This window comes from Orcinus orca, chromosome 1 (genome assembly GCF_937001465.1).
Source record: "Orcinus orca chromosome 1, mOrcOrc1.1, whole genome shotgun sequence".
NCBI lineage: Eukaryota > Metazoa > Chordata > Mammalia > Artiodactyla > Delphinidae > Orcinus > Orcinus orca.
In genome coordinates, this window is record NC_064559.1 from 162,739,285 (window position 1) to 162,761,247 (window position 21,963).

A 21,963-nucleotide genomic window follows, 5' to 3' on the forward strand; every position below is an offset into this window, starting at 1 on the left:
ACTACCATCCCCATTTCTCAGATTCAAGCTAGTATTGTAAAGTGCTAAGAGCACAGACCCTGGAGAGAGAGTGTCTGAGTTTGCATCTCGGCTTCCTATTTACTAGCTGTGACCTTAGTTTTTCTCTGCCTCAGTCTTCTCATCTGTGGAATGGAGATAATGGTAATTTTGCCCATCTTAGGGTTGTCTAGAGAACTAAGTTAATAAATAAAGCACTTGTAAACTCAAATTCAGCTACTATTTCAAGCTGAAGAATCTGAGGTCAGAAGTTAAATCACTTGCCCAAGGTCACAAAACTACAAAGTGGCAGAACTGGGATCTGAACCCAGATCTGCCTGACTCCAGCCCCTGTGTGCTCTCAACCCTTCTTTGGCTGATGGGAGCAATAATGGTGGGGACTGGAGAGACATAACAGGGTATGTTTTCCTAAGACACATGATGCCAACACCCACCGTTTGAGTCAACCTACCCCAAGTTTATGGACCATTTTATAACCATAGAGTACAATCTAGAAGCAACCCTAGGGATCATCTCATCCAAATATTGCAAACTGTCAGCTCAGGGACCCTTTCATTTCCTAGAGATGTGTTTTGTTTGGCCTGCAGCATTGGTTGGTGCAGAGCAATGACAATTTTTGAATGAATTGCCAAAAGGAAAAATTATAACACTTCACAAGAAAACCCAGATTTATATCTTCTCTAGAAAACCTGGAAGATCTGGACCCATGTCACTCTGTGTAATAGTCAGTTGTACTCAGCTGCCTGTGAGTATATTCTCACCATGCCCTACATCTCTTGCATCTGACCCACTTCACTCTTTTCTATCCCTATGACAGCCCATTGAATACAGGACCCAAGTTCTCTGAACTACCTTTCCTCAGACTTGTTATCTTAGTTCAATGAATTTTTCAATGAGCTTAATGAGGGTGGAATCTCTGCCTACCCTCCAGCTGCCCCCTTCTTCTGAAACCTTGCATTTATTCAAATCCCTCTGATAGAATGGGTCTCTGAGAGAACCAAGCTCCCTGAGAGTGGTCTGGCCAGCACAGAATACTGGGGGACAGTTGACTCACATCTCTTGAGATCTTCTGAGGTCTCCCATCAGAGCTTCTCCTGTTGGACCAGCTTCACCAGGTCAATGAGAACTTCCTTGTTGCTCTCTTTAGCTTCCTGGTGACAAGGAAGCCCAGGCTGTCCCAAGGCCTAAACTGGGCACTTGAGAAGCCTTTTACCTGAGGTTACCTGGTCCTGTTGTCTCTCTGCCTCTGGAAGTTTCAGGGTTTGTCCTCCGCCACACAGTCAAGCCCATCTTGTTTAGGTGTTACCAAGATCACAGCGACGCGTAACTTGTAGGCTGAGTTTTCATGGGCAGGTGATGCTAACCTTGCTTCTAGCACAAGTGTGTCTTATTTAATCTTCATAACTACTCTGTGAGGTAGGTGTTAGGATCCCCATTTTACAGAGAGGGAAACTGAGGCTGAGCAAGTTTACTATCTTGTCCAATGACAAATCTAATTCCAAAGCTCCACGCTCTGTCCAGCAAGTATAAAAACTCAGATCCATAAAGTGGAAGAAGGAGCATAATGAATGCTCTGTGAGATCAGAGGTGGTCAGAAAAGGGAGAGATGACAGAGGATCATGAAGGCTCCATAGAGGAGTAAACTGGAGCAGAGCCTTGAGAAACAGGAAGGTCTTTATGTGGGAAGGAAGATTACAGGTGGAGGCCACAGTGATACAGTCTCAAAGGTGGAAAAGTCTTGGCATGTCTCCTTTAATTCAACTGGCCTAGGATATCTTTGCAGGAATGAAGAGCCAGAAAAGGCCAGATTATGGCAGAGAGAGACACCTGTCCTCCTCCCCTTCCTCCTCCTCTTTTTCCTTCTGTTGTCGAGTCCTCTTGCCATAGACAGGCTCTGGTGTGAACACTGAAGGAGGTAGCCCAGTGTAGCAGGAAATGCTGAGTTTTTGAGATTGATCACAGCTGGAGTGAAAGAGTTGAGAAGTATTAATGTGGAAGGGGGCATTTGACCAGGGACTGGAAGGACAGATGAGGTGTCAGCACTCAGAGATGAGGACAAAGGGCAAGCCAGTGCAAGCAAAGAGACAGGGACAGGAATTTAACAGGAACATTTGGGGAACAGTGACTAATTTACTCTTCCTGAAATGGAAGGTGAGTGAGGGGGGTGGGGTGCGGAGGGGGTATAAGGCAGGCATGGTAGATTTTTGGCACATGTCAAGCTAAGGAGCTCTTATCTAGTCTGAAATACAAAGGGAAGCCTGGAAGGATTAGGGGCAAGGCAGTGATATTGATGTCTAGGACAACAGTCCGCAGAATGGATGGAGAAAAGGCAAGAAGAGACTGGAGACAGATGCCAAATAGAAAGCCGACCCAAAGTTTCATTGAGATGTGGTGCGCATATGAATTAGGACGGTGGCCATGGGGACGTAGAGTTCTTCACACCTTGGGCATCAGGAGTATTGTAGCCTGGTTGTAAACAGGACACATTCCTGTCATTATTATCATCGTCATTTTTGTTGCTGTTGCCCTCTTCTTCCTTCTGCTCTTCCTCCCCCACCTCCTTCTCCTCCCCTCCTTCTTCTCCTTCTTCTCCTTCTCCTTCTTCTCCTTCTTCTCCTTCTCCTTCTTCTCCTTCTTCTCCTTCTCCTTCTCCTTCTCCTTCTTCTTCTTCTTCTTCTTCTTCTTCTTCTTCTTCTTTTTCTTCTTCTTCTTCTTCTTCTTCTTCTTCTTCTTCTTCTTCTTCTTCTTCTTCTTCTTCTCCTCCTCCTCCTCCTCCTTCTTCTTCTTCTCCTTCTCCTTCCTCTTCTTCTTCTTCTTCTCCTCCTCCTCCTCCTCCTCCTCCTCCTCCTCCTCCTTCTTCTTCTTCTTCTTCTTCTTCTTCTTCTTCTTCTTCTTCTTCTTCTTCTCCTTCTTCTTCTCCTTCTTCTCCTTCTTCTTCTCCTTCTTCTTTATATTCTTCTTCTCCTTCTTCTTTTTCTTCCTCTCTTCTTTGTCTTCTTTTCTCCTCTTCTATGACTATTTATATTGTAATAACCCTTCAAGATTTACCTTCACAATTATTTCTTCATGTGGTTGTTTTTGAATTTTGCACTTTTTCAACTCTGTAAGAATTAGAATTGGATTCTGCTGGGAGTAAGAGAAACCCTCAAGTAATGGTAAAGCTTCTTTCTCTCTCCTGTCACGTGAGCATCATAAGCCTAGGGCAGCCGTCCCCTGATTGTCAAACCTGGGCTCTTGCTGTCTTACTCCTCTGCCATCCTCAGCTCACAGCTTCAACCTCATGATCCAGGAGGGCTGCTCATGCTAGAATCATTAGATCTGTTTTTCAGGCAAGAGAGTGGCAGAAGAGGACACTTCCTGGAATTTGCATATTTCAGTTCCATTTACTTCTGATTAACCAGACCTTAGCCACATTGCCATATTTAGGAGCCAGAGAGACTAGGAAATGAGGGCTTTATTCTGGGTCTCCATTTGCTAGAGTTAAGACTTGCTAGTGTGGCTTAGAGAGAGTTGCCTGCTGTTGGTCCATTCTGAGGCCCGTGAAGAGGAAGTCACTTGCAACTCTGGTAACACCATGCCCCAGCATACGGGTCCTCACCACTGACTGAGCAGGCCTGTGCTGGGTCATCAGCGGGGCAGTACTGAGAGTGGAATCTACCCTGCAGAGGCTGGTGTATTCACACACAATAGAATCTCTGAGCTGGGAGGAATCTTGGGGGTGGTTTACTCTTCTCTTCTACTCCGTCCTAGACACAGCATCTTCGATTCCTAGTGGCACGCCTCCAGACCTGGGGGCGACATCTGAGGCTGCTTACTCGAGGAGGCACAATGTTCCCTTCGTACATGAATAATATTTGCATCCTGGGAACTTTCACCCAACAGCTCTGATTCGGCTAGGAAACAGGTCTTGCTTATTCCTCATGCTACAGAATAGCCCGTTTGCTATGTGAAGGCACTTTCACATGTTTGTCCCCTGCTTTCCCAATGAGTCTCCAATTTTCTAGAGCACATGTGCCATATGGTGAAGCTGACATGCTTGGGTGTCTCCAGGCCTGGCTCTGATGCTCTGACACTTACTAGCTATGTGACCTGGAGAACTGACTAACACTTTTTGAGTCTTCATTTCTCCATTTGTAAAATGAGGCTCATGAGGCTATTGTGGGCTTAAATGAGCTAATGATTGCAAAACAGAGAGCCTGACAGCAAATATAGCAGTTATTATCATTGCAAACATCTTTATGATTAATAATAATAAAGCATCTCTGGCTTTTTTCCTTCTTAGGTGAGTTGTGATGAGCTATTAGATAAAAAAGAGGAAGAAACTTTTGGCACTTTGGGGGGAAATTAGCATAAAAATACCATCTACAGTTGTGACCAGGAGCCACAATATTTGCTCCCTTGACCAGTTTCTCTGGATTGCTGTTGCTGTCCATAAAAAATTGCCTCCTGTGGTTGCTGGTTTGCTCTCTTTATTTGCACACTGCCTCCTGGGAAGCTCCATCTGTTATAATGGGCATTGGCATTCCTTGGGCTAATTTGTTGTTGTTAGCGGAAGCAGATAGAACACAAATACACAAACATATTGGAAGACACAAAGATCATCTACATTGTGAGGGAAAAGGAGTCAGGAAGCCTGGCTTCTGATTCTCACCCTATCACCAACTGGTTGGGTGACTGGGGATAAGTCACAGTGCCCCTCTGGGCCTCTGACTTTTGAGACCCGCATCAACAACAGCCTCCTATGACCGGAGAAAGGATGTGCCATGGCCTGGATTCCCCTGGAATCCCTTTCTCCCCACCTAGGGCTGGTCCAGGTGGAAGCAGCATCTGGGCGGAGGCTGGGTACATGCCCAGGCAGCCCTGTGTGGTCTGTGAGCCAAGCAGAGCCCGCCTGCTACCAGGGTGTGATGGTTCTTATGACTTGGCAACACTGGGCAAACATGTCCCATCAGGGCTGAGCTAAAAATAGGTCCTGTGCTGTGGAGCCCAGGAAAATCAGCAGCCCGGCACATACGGGATTGGCCAACCAGGCAGAAGTAAACAGCCACCACCATCCCAGGGGCACAGTGACCAGATAGAGAATGTTTGGCTCATTTCCCCACATGCATCTCCTTTCTCCACCCTCCTCCTGCATCCTCCCCCCAACCCTGCATTAGAACCAGTGCCTTCCTTTGCCTTTCCTCCATCTCCTCTTCTTCCAGGCAAACTGACATTTGCAGAGGGACTGAAGGTGGGCGTGGTATACTAGAAAGAGCTGGTGTTTAGGCATCAGTGGGTTTGTGTTCAAATCCTGACTCTGCTATTTTCTAGCTGTTGGACCATAAGCATGTGACCCTTTGGAGCCTCAGTTGCCTCGGTGACATAATGGTGTTCATTATACCTGTTTCTAGGGATTGTTATGAATGCTAAAAACAGCAAGTGGCTAGAACAGTGGTTCAAGAAATGTATCTTACATCTGAATCACCTGGGTTGGTGGGGAGCTTGTTAAATCTGAGATTGCTGGGCCCCAGCACCCAGTGTCTGATTCAGTGGGTATGGATAGTACTGCGTTCCTACACATTGCCAGGTGATGGTTAGGATGCTGGTCTGGGGATCACCACTGGGTCTGGGGTTAAGTGTGTGAGCTCTTGAGACAGATCACAATGGGTTCAAATCCTGGCACTGCCACCTCTAGGAGAGTGACTTGGGGCCATTCCTAAATCTTATCTGGAAAACGGGGGTGATAATCATTCTGACTTTATAGTATTGATGTGAGGATTAAGAAAATTAATTCATATATAGCACTTAAAACAGTCTGGCAAACAACAAGTGTGGAGTAAACATTAGTTTTTATTAGTATTATAGAGTCTACACAGTCTAGGAGTTCAGTACATGTTCTTTTTCTCTATAATCTCCTTGCAGTTTTTGTTGGCTCTGCTCATACCTCTGTCTCCATGCCACCCCTCCCAGGGTTGTTGTGGTCTGGCCTCGCCTCTCCGGGTGGAAGGGCAGGCTTACACTGGGAGGATATGGGGCACCAAGGAGCACAGATTGAATGTCACAGAATAAAGATCACCCAAGAACCTGAAGACCTCAGAAGGGAATGGGCTTACCCAAAGGGGTCCAATTCAAAGGGGCAGAAGGAAAAGTAGACCCAGGCTTCCTGACTTTCCAGCCAGGACACGTTCCAGGACATCCTGATGTGTCCCCAGAGGCAGCTCTGGCTTCCCCCACATGTGCTTAGGGAACACCCAGCTCCCCGCCCTCGACTCCTGCACCGTTGCTAGGCATTTGGGTTGTTTCTCTTTTGGTTGTTTACGGTTGAAGATGACATGGCCATAAATATCTTACATCTGAGTATAAATGACTATTTTCTTTTGGATTTTTTTTTTCCCTTGGGCTACAGTCCTCAGAGTAGAATTATTGGGTCCAAAAGTACAGCCGGTGTTATAACTAGAAGAAAGCTACACATAGCAACTCTTCCAGGGAGAGGAACTTCTCATTTCCCAGAAACCATAAGATGGCTAAGGATGTTAGGGTTTGAAGCAAGTTAGGGCATTCTAACTTGGGGCTGAGAGCAGGGTATTCTGGACTAGGACTGTGATGCCTGGCAGCCACTCGTAATTTCCCCGAGAATGGTGTTTAGACTAGTGCTTCACAAATACCAGTGTACATAGGACTTCCCCGAGGATCTTGTTAATATGCAGCATCTGATTCAGGAGGTGTAGGGCGGGGCCCAAGCAACTGCATTGCTAATAAACGCCAGGTGATGCTGATTCGGCTGATCAATGGACCACACTTTTAAGCAGCAAAAGTTTAGGTTCCCCTGCCCTTATTCATGCTATTCCTCTAACCCACCATTCCCACCACTTTCCAGATGAATCTCCAGAGACTTCTCTGGATTGGCCTCACATGGTTGGTTTAGGTACCCTGTACCTACATTTGTCACAGCACTGATCATGCTGTACTAAATCGTCCATCCCTTTCTCTTCCTGTGGGCATGGACAAGTCAGGAATTCAACACTGTATTCCCAGCATCTAGGACAATGCCTATCATGATATGAGACTAATTATTATTACTGGGTAAGTGAATGGGTGGATGGATGGATAAATTAATAAATGACTGTGAGGGGAGCAGAGTAGGAAGTAATGGGTTAGGAAAAGCATGGTGAACAATCAGATTTGGCCTGAAGATCATTACTGTTGATTTGGGGACTTCTGAACCATATTCATTTACTGAAAGCCCAGAATCAGTGACCCTCCTCTGATCCTTGCCAACTTTTTCTACACCCCCCAACAATGCTGACCCTGAACCAAGAATGAACTCAGATAAATGAATAAGATCCAGGAAGCTTAAAGGTCCCTCAAAGGGTGGCTCTAATAAATACCAGAAAACAAAAAGCAGGTGTTGGCAATCTTTCTCCTGCCCAAAGAGTTATTTACACAAGTTTCCAAAGCAATCCCCTTCATCACTTTTACATGCCTATTACACGGTTCTCTGCAAGGAAAGGTCTGGAGATGGTTAGCTCAGTGGATTAGAGAGTGAGTTCTTCAAAGCCAAGGGCAGTGGGAGCTTTTCCCCTCCTCTGCTCTACGGCTGTATGCTGACTGCCCAGTCCTGACCAGTGGTGCCCATGGTCCTGCTCAGTCCCAGTGATTAAAGAATGAGGGTGGGTCAGTGTGAATCCATCCCTCCTACTCACTATGAAAGGCACTGCCATGAAGCAGAATGAACTTGAGCTTGGACATCTGACAACCCTAGGAACGAAACATAGATGCCTCACTTACCAACTGTATAATCTTAAATTTTTTTTTTTTAATTTTGAAATAATTTCAAACTTACAGAGAAGTTGAAAGAATACTACAGGGAACTCTTTGCTCAGATCCACCAATTTTTAACATTTTGCCACATTTGCTGCCTCGTTCTCTTTCTCTCTTTTAATTTGTTGTTTTAGTCCCTCTGGTTGAAGAGGACAAATGTTCATCAACAACAAAAAATTACATTCGGAAGCAAACAAAAATGTTCTGAAACAAAAAATTACAACAAAAAGTTGTTCAAAAATCACAAAACTAAATAAATGTAAAAGAAATATAAGTAAATTTTAAAATGCCACTGCTTGTAAGTTTTAGCATTTATACTTCTAAAGTTACTACAGCTTAAAACTGCACTAAGATTTTTGGGACATGCTATGATATTATATAATAATATGAATTTATTTTTGGAGCCACTCGAGAGTAGATTACGTATATCATGCTGCATAAATCACACCTCTTAGGACTTTCATGTGTACTATGTAGGAACAAGGGTATTTTCTTAATATAACCTCAGTGCAGTTTCTGGAACTTTAACCTTAATGGAATAATTTTACGTACAGTCTGTATTCCAATTTTTTCAATGTCTTTTATAGTAGTTTTTTTTCCCCTCCAGTAACTGGAGTACTTACTGGTACATTTATTTCTATTTGTATTCAGATTTACATTTTTCCTTGTGAATTTAATTTTATTTTTTGAATATTGAAAACATTAACATGCTTCCAAACTCAAAACTCTACAAAAAGGTAGAGTTAATCCTTTCCACCTCACTCCCTCAAGCCCTGGTGGGTGACCAACTTGATTGCTGCCTGCTTTATCATTCCTATGTTTCTTTTTGCAGAAGTAAGTAGAAAGATACATTTCTGTTTCCTTATTTCTTCCTCTTTCTTACACAAAATATACGCTTTTGCACTTTGCTTTTCTTCCTGGAAGTCACTCCATAGCCATTCATGGAGATGTGCCCCACTCTTTTTCACATATGCATATTTGTGTTACACTATCATGGCCACAAATTATTTGCTGCTCCTGTTAGCAAAAGGTGGAGTCTATTTTCTCTGCCCTTGAATTTGGGATGACCTTGTGAATTGCTTTGAGCGACAGTAAATGGCATAAATGCTGTTCAAGTCTACTTTTGTGTCTTTCAGGTGTGTTTTATAGTTTTCTTAGTGTAACTTCTGAACATTTCTTGTCAAAAATTATGCCGTTTTTAAGAAGTCACTTCATCCTTCTGAATCTCAGATTTCTCTTCCATAAAAAAAGAGGACTTTTAGAGCTTTCTTGAAGAGTTATTGTGAAAAGTAAATGAGGTAAATTGAAAATAAGTGCCGTGTAAATCCTAGTTTCCTTATGCCTTCCCTTGAAGCTCATGCTTGCTCTTCAGGAGCAGGGGAGGGGAATAATTAATCACATATGTCTGTCTAGCAAGGACATTGTCTAGGTTGGTCAATAAGTCAATCAGTATTGCAGAGCTCACCGTGCACCAGGGACTTTGACAGTTGCTGGGGATATAACTGTGAGAAAAATCAAATACAGTTCCTGCTCTCAAAGAGCTTCTGGTTAATGAACATTTCCCATTAATCCTATGAGATTTTATAAAATCAAAAGGCAAACCCAATTAGCAAGCATGGCCTTGCAATTCAACAGATTCTAAACTTAAACTAGAGGAGCTATTGGGGACCAAGAGGTAACCATGGGAATGAAGGCCACACCCACTGAAGCATAGGATAGAAGGAGTCTGGGCCAGTATGAGCCCTACCATTCCTGAATAGCTTCCTGATGTGTTGACCTAAGATTTCTTTCTATTGTTTTTAAGCCAGTGCTATTTTGGGTACTAGGGTATCTCAGGCAGAGATGGGAAGAAGTCCTATCGGTATTAACTCCTTGCCATAATGAGTAGCTGTTGCTTTTGCCTGCCTGGCTTCCATTTTACCCACCTTTAATGGCTGCACATCAAGTTTTCTTCGAGGAATGACCCCTCTCCCAGCCTTAGTGGAATTGTGATTTAAGTTGCATCACCTTCTCCTAAGCTAGGCTAGTTGGACTTTCAATTTGAATGGAATCCAAATCTTGCACAGCATAACCCAAGCACCAAGAATACCAGGAGTGGATAAGTCCTGGAGGTGGGTGGTGAGGAACGTTCTTCCTCCCTAAAGCACATCATTTAAGAAATGTAACAGGAAAGCTAAACATTGAAAATCACCATTTTTCAACCACCATAATATTGGATTCAAATAAGAATCATCACTGGACGTTAAAACCATTGGGTGAAAAAATGGGGACCGGCATAGTCACAGTCTGAACGCACCACTCTATAGGTTACTTATCCACTACAAAGCTGTCTCCACAATGGAGAGATTGGGTGGACACCACTTGGCCAGATGATCAAAGAGAATGTCACCAACGATGGGACATCCTGTGGCCCCTGATGTGAGGCACTGAGAAGGATTCAACATCGTCTACACAGTATTCATGACAAAACCGATCAACCTGAAACTATTTAAGAAGAAATAATCAGACAAATCCAAACCAAGGGACATTCTGCACAACTGGCCTAGACGCTTCGGATTTTTCACTAGCATAAAAGTCTAAAAAAAACCCCCAAATAAAAACAAAAACTAGGGAATTATTTTAGATAAAAGGAGATTTTAACAAAACATGATAATTAACATTTGTGATCCTTGATTGGATCCTGGATATGACTGTATATTATATTATACTATACTATATTATATTATATTATATTATATTATATTATATTATATTATATTATATTATATTATATTATATTATATTATGGCATTATATCATATAAGTTTCCTGAGTGTGAAAATTATGGTTATGTAGGAGAATATTCCCATTTCCTTGTTCTTAGGAGATCCATGTTGAGGTGTTTGGGGGCAAACTGTCATGATGTCTACAACTAATATTCAAATGGTTCAGCAAAAAAAATTAAAATGGGTAAACACATGGGAGAGAGGAAGAGAGAGTAGAAAGAGAGAGAGAGAGAGAGAGAGGGAGGGAAAGGGAGAGAGAAAGTAAATATTGCCAAATATGAACACTTGGTGGGGCTACTGAAAGGGCAGCATATGCTCATTGTATTATTCTTTTAACTTTTCTGTAAATTTCAAAATTTCCAAATAAAAACTTGAGGGAAAAGTCTCTTTTCCTTTTCCTAGCCGTAGAGTGAAATATACAAAGCTTCAAAACAATGCTTCCCTCTGCCACAGGCCCTGAGTCCTTTATGCCAGAGAACCCATGGGCCAGGGGAGTGACACCACAGCTGTCAGCACAGAGCCACACAGCCTTGCCACTGTGAGGACATTTGAGGTTGCACCTGTGGAGTGGGCTCAGTGTGTGTGACAGTGGCCCTCAGGACACTCTCAAGGTGGGCAGACCATCAGAAGGGGGGGTGTGAGTGAGGAAATTGGGGACCCATTTCACCAGTGATAAGGCCCTGCCTTTCTCTGCAATCATTTTTTAAAATTTTTTAATTGAAGTACAGTTGATTTACAATGTTATGTTAGCTTCAGGTGTACAGCAAAGCGATTTCAGTTATACATATGTATTTATATTCTTTTTCAGATTCTTTTCCTTTATAGGTTATTATAAGGTATTGAATATAGTTTCCTGTGCTATACAATAGGACTTTGTCGTTTATCTATTTTGTATACAGTAGTCTATATCTGCTAATCCTGAACTCCTAATTTATCCCTTCCCCCCTTCCCCTTTGGTAACCATAAGTTTGTTTTCTATGTCTGTGAGTCTGTCTCTGTTTTGTAAATAAATTCATTTGTATAATTTCTTTAGATTCCACGTATGTGATATATGATATTTGTCTTTTTCTGATTTACTTCACTTAGTATGATAATCTCTAGGTCTATCCATGTTGCTGCAAATGGCATTATTTTTAAAATTTTTAATTATTTTTAAAATTTTAAAAAATTAAAAAGTTTTATTTTTAATGTTTTTATTATTTATTTTTATTTATTATTTGTTTGGTTTTTGTTTTTATCCCTGCAATCTTATTTCCTGTGTCTCTTCCCTCCCTCTTGACTCTAGCCCCCACAGACCTTCCTCCTCCTCACACAGGCCACATTTGTTGCCACCTCAGCACATTTGTGCTTGTTGGTCTCAGGGTTGGGACTGCTTTCCCTCCTGATCCTTGCACGGCTGCCTCTCTCAGCCGAAAAGCCAGCCCCTCACCAAGACCTTTCCTTACCCCAAATCTAATGCTTCCCTCCACCGCCAGCCTACTGTCCACCCTGTTATACACCTGGGCCTCCTTCACAGCCTCTATCCCTGTCTGGAGTCTCCTGCTCATCGTCTGTCTCCTGCACTAGGATGTAAACTCCACAAGAGCCAGGCTTGGCTACTGCTTTGCGTTTGTGTCCCAGCAGGTAGATTGGTGCCTGGCCCTCTGCTGGGTACTCAGGACCCAGAGGGGATGAGACTCCTGTGGGGTTTACATTTGGGCAGGTAGTCAGGAGTGTGGTGGGGTTCTGACCTGGGGAGGAACTATGGGAGATGAGGGGCAGGCACTTCGGCTGGAGGCTGGTGGGTGGTTTGCAGTCATCCAGGGATGGAGAGATTCCCATCAAGGTGGGGCTTCTATTCTTACGTCGTGTCTAATGATAAAGCTACAATGAGAGATAGCCTCAAAAGTCCTCTTCCCACTCTGGGAACCTACTGTATCAGGCGCCTGTGCTGAAGCAGTGCTTTCCAAGATCACTAACTGGCCTTCCAATGACCTGATCCGCTAGTCACCTTTAAAGCCTTGTCTCACTTGATTTCCCTATGACACCTGCAGGACTGACAGTCCCCTTTCCTCACAACTCCATCTCCTCTGGGTTTCTGTGACACAGCCTCCTGATTCATCAACATTTGCCAAGCTCTTAATAAGTGCAGGATGCTTCCTCTTGCACCTTACTTGTGTCATCACAACATCCCATCCTCACAACATTCCTATGAGCTAGATGCTATTGTTGTCCCATTTCACCGAAGATGAAACAGAAGCTCAGAGTTTTCAGTAAGGTTCCCAGGCTCACAGAGCTCGTAAGTGGCAGAACCTGGACTCAAATCCACACTTGTACGATGCCCAAGGCCTTGGCCTTAGCTGGACACCTTGCCATTTTTTCTCTCTACCCCTCACTCTTGGATCCTTCCTTATCAGTCTCCTTTGTGGGCACCACTTCCCATCTAGCCCCATAAATACCAGGGTTCCCCAAGGTTCTATCCTCAGGCCTCTTCACCTCACAAACCTCTCTTGAGAAACCTTGGCTACCTTCTGGTTCTAAATACCTATGTGTTGATGACTCTCAAATCCTTATCTATAAGGATACAGAATCGCTCCAGGGGGCTGTTGGATATCTGTTATGGACTGAATGTTTGTGTCCCCTGAATCCATATGTTGAAACCCTCGCCCACAATGTGATGGTATTAGGGGGGGAGGCCTTTGGGGCTTGATTTGGTCATGAGGGTGGAGCCCTCATGTATGGGATTAGTGCTCTTATAAAAGAGACCCCCTAGAGATCTCTCAGTTTTTCTGCCATTTAAGAACACAGTGAGTGAAAAAACAGCTATCTATGAATGAAGAAGTGGGCTCTCATCACACACAGAATCTGCTGACATCCTGATCTTGGACTTCCCAGCTTCCAGAACTTTGAGAAATAAATGTTTCTCTTTAAGCCACCCAGTCTATGGTATCTGTTATATCAGCCTAGAGACTGGTGATTGTGCCCTGGGCATCACCATTCAAATGTGCCCCAATTTGAACTCATCACTGTCTCCTGAGACCTGCTTCTTTGTCTTCCTGTGTTCTCTGCACTATTTGAGGATGGTGTGATTATCCACCCAGTCACCTGAGTCCCACCCCTCACATTCAAGCAGTTACTAAGACCTGTAAAATTTGTTCCTCCTCTCCTTTCTTGCTCTCCCCACCCTAGTCCTGGTCTTCATCGTCTCTCGCACAGATCGCTGTCTCTGGATTGGTCTCCCCATATGGGTGCCTCCAACCTACCCTCCACACAGCCTCCAGGGGCCTAAAACATAGAGACCATCACTTCACATTCATGCTTAAATCTGGTCAGGTGGTTACAATGAGTTGGAGCCCAAGTCCTTACTGTGCATAAAAGGCCCTCCACCATCGTGCTTTATCCAACTCTTGTCTCATTCAATTCCTTTCCCATGTTTTTGTCTCAATGCATAAAGCCATTCTAAACCCTCTGTAGTTTCCCAGATGCAACACTTGCTGCTTCATCTCTCAAGGCTGCATGCCTGGAGTGGCCCTCCCTCCTCCCCAGTCTTTACAGGGAATATCCACATTTCCATCAACCCTCAGCTCAATGCCTTCTTCAGCAGAGTTTTTCTCACTGTTCCTGATCCAGAAGTTACTGCTTCCACCAGTCTCCCCTGCTGACTGGCCCCAGTACAGCCTTCCATTCTGTCACAGCAGCTAAAACCCTTCTCTCTCTCTCTCTTTTTTTTTTTTTTTTTTGGTTTTTAAAAATATCTGAAGCTTGACTTTATTAAAGTTAAAAACTTCTGCTCTGCAAAATACACTGTCAAGATGTTGAGAAGATAAGCCACAGACTGGAAGAAGACATTCTCAAAAGATACACCTGACAAGGGACCATTATCCAAAACACACAAAGAATTTTTAAAACTCAACAATAAGAAATGAACAACCCAGTTGAAAAATAGGCAAAAGACCCGAAAAGACACCCCACCAAAGCAGAAACACAGTTGACAAGTAAGTTTATGAAAAGATGTTCAACGTCATATATCGTCAGGGGATTATGAATTAAAACAACAATGAGATACCACTACCTACCTATTAGAGTAGCTAAAATCCCAAACATGGGCAATACCAAACATGGAGGAATGGGAACCCTCAAGCATTGCGGGTAGGGATGCCAAATGGTACAGCCACTCTGGAAGACAGTCTGGCAGTCTCCTTATTTTTTTTTTTAATTGGTTAATTGTAATTTTTAAATTCATCATTCATTTTCCCACAAGATAATTGTCTTGACAGTCTTTCTGCTTAGTATTAATTAAACATCCACAACATGTTCAGTATTGGTTAGAGCATTCAAAATATATGACCCCTAACACAAGGGGTTCACATTCTAAGAAGACTTGCTTTAAAAATGATCTTCCTTATAAATATGTATGTTTGATCTACTTTATTGTGTTTTCTTTATCTTTTCTCTTTTCTTTATTTTTTATTATTTTTTTAACATCTTTATTGGAGTATAATTGCTTTACAATGGTGTGTTAGTTTCTGCTTTATAACAAAGTGAATCAGTTATACATATACATATGTCCCCATATCGCCTCCCTCTTGCATCTCCCTCCCACCCTCCCTATCACACCCCTCTAGGTGGTCACAAAGCACCAAGCTGATCTCCCTGTGCTATGCAGCTGCTTCCCACTAGCTATCTATTTTACATTTGGTAGTGTATATATGTCCATGCCACTCTCTCACTTTGTCCCAGCTTACCCTTCCCCCTCCCTCTATCCTCAGGTCCATTCTCTAGTAGGTCTGCGACTTTATTCCCGTCTTGCCCCTAGGTTCTTCATGACCATTTTTTTAAATTTATTTTTTTTAGATTCCATATACATATGTTAGCATACGGTATTTGTTTTTCTCTTTCTGACTTACTTCACTCTGTATGACAGACTCTAGGTCCATCCACCTCACTACAAATAACTCCATTTTATTTCTTTCTATGGCTGATTAATATTCTATTGTATATATGTGCCACATCTTCTTTATCCACTCATCTGTCGATGGACACTTAGGTTGCTTCCATGTCCTGGCTATTGTATATAGTGCTGCAATGAACATTGTGGTACATGACTCTTTTTGAATTATGGTTTTCTCAGGGTATATGCCCAGTAGTGGCATTGCTGGGTCGTATGGTAGTTCTATTTGTAGTTTTTTAAGTAACCTCCATACTGTTCTCCATAGTGGCTGTATCAGTTTACATCCCCACCAACATTGCAAGAGGGTTACCCTCTCTCCACACCCTCCCCAGCATTTATTGTTTGTAGATTTTTTGATGATGGCCATTCTGACCGGTGTGAGATGATATCTCATTGCAGTTCTGATTTGCATTTCTCTAATGATTAATGATGTTGAGCATTCTTTCATGTGTTTGTTGGCAGTCTGTATATCCTCCTTGGAGAAATGTCTATCCAGGTCTTCCGCCCATTTTTGGATCAGGTTGTTTGTTTTTTTGATATTGAGCTGCATGAGCTGCTTGTAAAATCCCCCATCAGTTGCCTCATCTGCAAATATTTTCCCCCATTCTGAGGGCTGTTCCCTCATCTTGTTTATGGTTTCCTTTGCTGTGCAAAAGCTTTGAAGTTTCATTAGCCCCATTTGTTTATTTTTGTTTTTATTTCCATTTCTCTAGGAGGTGGGTCAAAAAGGATCTTGCTGTGATTTATGTCATAGAGTGTTCTGCTTATGTTTTCCTCTAAGAGTTTGATAGTGTCTGGTCTTACTTTTAGGTCTTTAATCCATTTTGAGTTTATTTGTGTGTATGGTGTTAGGGAGTGTTCTAATTTCATTCTTTTACATGTAGCTGTCCAGTTTTCCCAGCACCACTTATTGAAGAGGCTGTCTTTTCTCCACTGTATATTCTTGCCTCCTTTATCAAAGATAAGGTGACCATATGTGCATGGGTTTATCTCTGGGCTTTCTATCCTGTTCCATTGATCTATATTTCTGTTTTTGTGCCAATACCATACTGTCTTGATTACTGTAGCTTTTAGAAGATAAACAAAATTGATAAACCATTAGCCAGACTCATCAAGAAAAAAAGGGAGAAGAGTCAAATCAATAGAATTAGAAATGAAAAAGGAGAAGTAACAACTGACACTGCAGAAATACAAAGAATCATGAGAGATTACCACAAGCAACTATATGCCAATAAACTGGACAACCTGGAAGAAATGGACAAATTCTTAGAAATGTACAACCTTCTGAGATTGAACCAGGAAGAAATAGAAAATATGAACAGACTAATCACAAGCACTGAAATTGAGACTGTGATTTAAAATCTTCCAACAAACAAAAGCCCAGGACCAGATGGCTTCACAGGCGAATTCTATCAAACATTTAGAGAAGAGCTAACACCTATCCTTCTCAAACTCTTCCAAAATACAGCAGAGGGAGGAACACTCCCAAATTCATTCTATGAGGCCACCATCACCTTATTACCAAAACCAGACAAGGATGTCACAAAGAAAGAAAACTACAGGCCAATATCACTGATGAATATAGATGCAAAAATCCTCAACAAAATACTAGCAAACAGAATCCAACAGCACATTAAAAGGATCATACACCATGATCATGTGGGGTTTATCCAAGAAATGCAAGGATTCTTCAACATATGCAAATGAATCAATGTGATACACTGTATTAACAAACTGAAGGAGAAAAACCATATGATCATCTCAATAGATGCACAGAAAGCTTTCGACAAAATTCAACACCCATTTATGATAAAAACCCTCCAGAAATCCTTCTCTCTTGATCGGTCTGCCTCCCCCATGATTTTGTGACCTTTTAGACACCAAGAATGTCTGAGTCCTTCCAGTGTTGAGAGTAATGTCTGACATCAGGTTTGTGATTGATTGAATGAATGAAAGGTTAAAAAACCCTCCAGGTTTAATAATAATTACATCAAAACAAGAGCAACGCTATTGATGACGCATACTTATTGAGCATTCATTCTGTGCCCAGCATTATACTAAATGCTTTTACCCAAATTATTAAATCTCTAGAAAAATCAGGGTTATTGGCTCTGAATAATGCATCAATTAGTATTGAGCTAATATCATGTCTAACCACATCTAAGCATTTAACATGCACTTGCTTATTAAGCCTCACAATAGCCTTATGAAATATAATAATACTATTATTATTTTCTTTTTATAGATGAGGAGACTGAGGCCTCAACAAATGAAGTTATTGCCTCAGGTCACACATCTAGTAAGTGGTGGAGCTGGGATTCATTTCCCTAGAGTCAATGGCTAGACTATAGACTCCATTACAACATACCTCCGAATGCAGTTGTCAAAATTTACAATAACTGTAACATAATGAATACTTTTGAAAGTTCAATGCAGTCATTACAAAGAGTTCTCAACTTTAAAATGCATTTTGGGGGGGGTGAGAGTGTGCTTCACATGCTTTGCACACAGCACCTCTGAGTTGCCTGTCACTTAATCCCAGCCACCATGACATTTGACATTTTTGGTTGCATCAGATAAGTAACATGATAAAACAATCTCAGCGTGAATAAATGCAAAAGACATGACCAGGAGTGCTTTGGAAAAGCCATTCGTTCTGGATTCCTAAGTCGTAATCCTCCAGTAAAGCAGCTTGAAAAGTAGACTTGCTGGAAACAAACAATAGACTAAACACTGCATGCTCACATCCATTCCAGAAGATGGGATGTTAGAGGAGCTGGACTTGCTGTCTTCAACCTCTGGCCTCTAGGAATACAGAGTGAAGCAGAATGCAGGAAGTCCGTAGTGTGTGTGTGTGTGTGATTTTTTTTTTTTTTTTAGCTGCGCCACACAGCATGTGGGATCTTAATTCCCCAAACAGGGATCGCACCCTCCCCACCCTGCTGTGGAAGAGCAGAATCTTAAGGGAAGTCCCCTAGTGTGTGCATTGATTCAACTTGAATGCTTGAGTATTCAGAGGTAGAACCAGCCTGGGGCTTGTAGTTGTCCAAATCTAAAAACTTTGGGAGCCAGAGTCAGAGGGAAGGAGCCAGAGACAGTAGGTGTAGTGACAATAAATCTGGAGTCCCTCAATTTGGGGCTTAAATTCATGCTCTATAACTTACTCTTGGTGTGAACCTCGGCAAATTACTTAACCTCTCTGAGCCTCAGTTTTATTATTGGTAAAATGGGGATAATAGTTCCCACCTTATAAGTTGTAAAATTAAATGAGAAATGCCTGTAAGGCTCTAGTTACTAATAATGGATAATATTTATTGGACACTTCCATTACTAGGCACTGCTTAAACATTTTTTAACATGCATCAAATTACTTAGTACTCTAAAGAACCCTATGAAGAAGGTACCTGGAAATCAACAGGCTCTCCTTGGACACCAGAGACTAGGGAGCCAGGGATGGAGGTGGTCAAATGCATTACTGCCCCACACAGAAGATGTATATTGGCTTGTGAGATAGACAGTTTCAACTTACTTGTAAGACTGTACTAGTTGTTAAAATAACAACCAAAATATTTTCCCACCGATTCATAAGTTGCGGCTGCCCTGATCCCTTCATTGGTTCCCTCTGCTACCTCAGCCATCCCAGACCGCCCCCAGGACCTCTCACACCTCCCCTCGAGCCAGCAACCAAATAGTTAAGTCATCACCCAGTAAGGAGCCTCCGGGACCCTAATCCAAATCTTTGGCCAATCTATTCTGATCCGTGAGTATCTAGACTATGTCAGCTGTTAACAATTTTGAATATTGTCCCTGCCCCTAGCTTCCTCCTTCCCCTCCTTCACAGACTCAGTTCACCTGTGGAAAGTTCTATCTTTACTAATATGGGTCCTTAAATTATGTGATGGTGAATCTGGAAAATGTAGAAGAAACAGAAACCAAAAGGCAGAAGGAAAGAGAAACTAGGTAATTTGTGTAATAAAGAGTTGAGGAGGGGGGCTAGGAAAGAAAAGAAAACCTTGAAGGCTAGAGTCTGAGAGATAATGCCAGTGCATTTGCTAAGTGTGTGGTTTTGGAGCAATAGTACAATTCAATAAGTTAAGGAGGAAAGATTTCTTGAGAAGCGTTGCTGAGAATTGGTGTTCCTTAAAGCTCCCAAGAGACATAAGAAAAATACAGGAATTTGTCCTTAATTACTACTGGACTAGGCTTCTTGATAGTCTGCATGTAGAGATTAGGCCACATAGAACCCTGAATATCTGAAAGTTACGAGAAGATAATCTCTAAGAGTCCTTCCAACGTTAACCATAAACAGAACATCTGGATTGACCCCTCAAAGGTGTGCAACTTCTATAGGTTCTGTAGGTAAGATGAAAGCTATGGGGTTACATAGCACTGAACTCAGTAGGTTATATTGAGTAGAATAGTCTTGGATCCACCTAGAGTCCACTGTGAGTTCTTAGGGACGAATCTTACCTTTATGGGTCTCAGTACTTTTGTTTGTAAAATGGGGAAGATAATGTTTATTGTTGTTGCTTTTTTTGAAGTTGTGTTTGGTGTTGTTACTAGTTTTTGAGTTCTGACTATGTGCCAGACACTGTTTTCCATCTAGCCCTGAATTAAATCCTTACAGCCAGTCTGTGAATTGTGTATGATCATTTCCTTTTCAGAGAGCAGACCCAGAAAACACGAGCAACTTGCTCAGGAACTCCCAGCTAAACAGTGGCAGAGCTGGGATTCAGTGTCTTCTCTTGCTCCAAATCCAATGCTTTTCCTTTAGAACATATGGCTTCCCAGCCTGCCTGCGGAACCCAGCATGGAAATCATGAGTAAGCTTTTGTATGGGAGAATGCTTTGAAAAATATAAAATGCCATAGAAATATGTGGGGTTTAAAATATATCATTAACTACTCATCCTCTGAAGCACTCATCTGTCCTTTTTGTCATTTCATCAGAATTGCCCTTCCATATTTGGGTGGATACTGTTTTGACCTATCCAGACCTCCTTTCAATGAAGAACCTGTAATTAATGACTCCAGCTGCTGGGACCATCAGCAGACAGCCCTCAGAGATGCTTCAGCTGTGAAGAGCTACCTCCCCCAAGGTCGCAGCTCTTCCTGGGGCAGCCCACATCCAGTGACTGATTAATTCAGGGGTATAAAGACTTGGCCATCCCGACCTAACTTCAGACAACTCTGGAGTGCTTTTTGTCTGCCAATCCTTCTTCTGACCTTGCCCACTTCCACGGGTGTTAATCCCAAGGCACTCCCTAAAAACATCCTGTGTGCTAAACACCTTCCAAGTCTAGTTTTTCGGGGACTCAGCCTGTGACAATATTATATTATAGTTAGTTCTTTATGAGTCTAAAAGACTTTGCTATCCTGAAAGCTTCTTGAGGACAAGGAAGCTCATTTTACTCATTACTAAATCACCACAGCTTGGCCTGACATGAGGTGCAAAAAAGATGTTCACTATATGTTCAATGAAGGAGAAATATACCTGTGAACCTCTAGGATAATAATAACATTGGTTAACACTTATATAGTATTTACAATTTGCCAAATACTATTTTAAGATATTTGGACATATCAACTGTGGACATATCAACTCAATTAACTCTCTCAACAGTCCTAGGAAGTTGTTGTTGTTATTACTATTATTATTACTCTGTAGATGAATAAAGGGTTAGGTTATGTAACCTAATGGTTACACGTTCTGCCTAAGGTTGTGGATCAGGTGGTGGGTCTGTGTTTTGGTTGCTGGGAATCTGTCTTTGAAGGTCGCTCTCCTAACTGCTACTCCTTACTTCTAGTATCCCTGTGCCTACCAACCTCTCACCTACCAATTTATCAGAAAGAGATTGGAAATAGCTGGGTAAGGGAAGAGAGAGGGATAGTTCTTTCATTCCAGGGGGCCTGGCATCATCCCAGAATGTTTCCAGTGATGACGCGTCTGCTCTGTGTACCGGGACGGCAGGATTGGCACATTCAAGGTGGAGGGCTCCAAAGCCCCCAGATGATTTTGGTGCCCACTGAGGTCTGGAAAGCACTGATGCAGATGGCCATACCAGGCACACAGAAGGCACTCATAAGCATGCCAAACGGAAGCCCAGGGATGTGCAGTGACCTGGCAGGAGCCACGTTGGCAGGGAGAGAGAAGTAGCCAAGACTCTCTGTGTTTCAGGGTCCCAGCCTGGACTCTCCGAGCTGCACTTCCTGAGGCTGGGCCAGGAATCTGCCCCGGGCATGGAGGACCACATACCTCACCCTCACGCGTGCATCTAATGATTACTCAGGAAGGGCAGGCTTTGGGCTGACAAACATGGCACAGGAAAGGGGAGGGGGGAGCCCGCCAGGAGGGGGTCAGCAGAGCCAGCTCCCTCAAAGCATTGTCCTTTCCTTCCTCCCACAGGATGCCAGGAGCCCCACAGAAAAGGGACTCATTTGTCTTCATTCC

The 21,963-nt window shown here is 42.6% G+C and overlaps 1 protein-coding gene across 1 annotated transcript; it reads right to left on the reverse strand.

The window, feature by feature from the left end:
• Positions 1-1,006: 1,006 nt before the first annotated feature.
• Positions 1,007-3,878, reverse strand: LOC125960328 (uncharacterized). Its single transcript, XM_049693815.1, has 2 exons — positions 3,834-3,878; positions 1,007-3,027 (listed from the first exon to the last, which is right to left on the reverse strand). Exons 1-2 carry the CDS (start codon positions 3,876-3,878, stop codon positions 2,455-2,457), a joined length of 618 nt encoding a protein of 205 aa, XP_049549772.1. The 3' UTR covers positions 1,007-2,454.
• Positions 3,879-21,963: the final 18,085 nt, after the last annotated feature.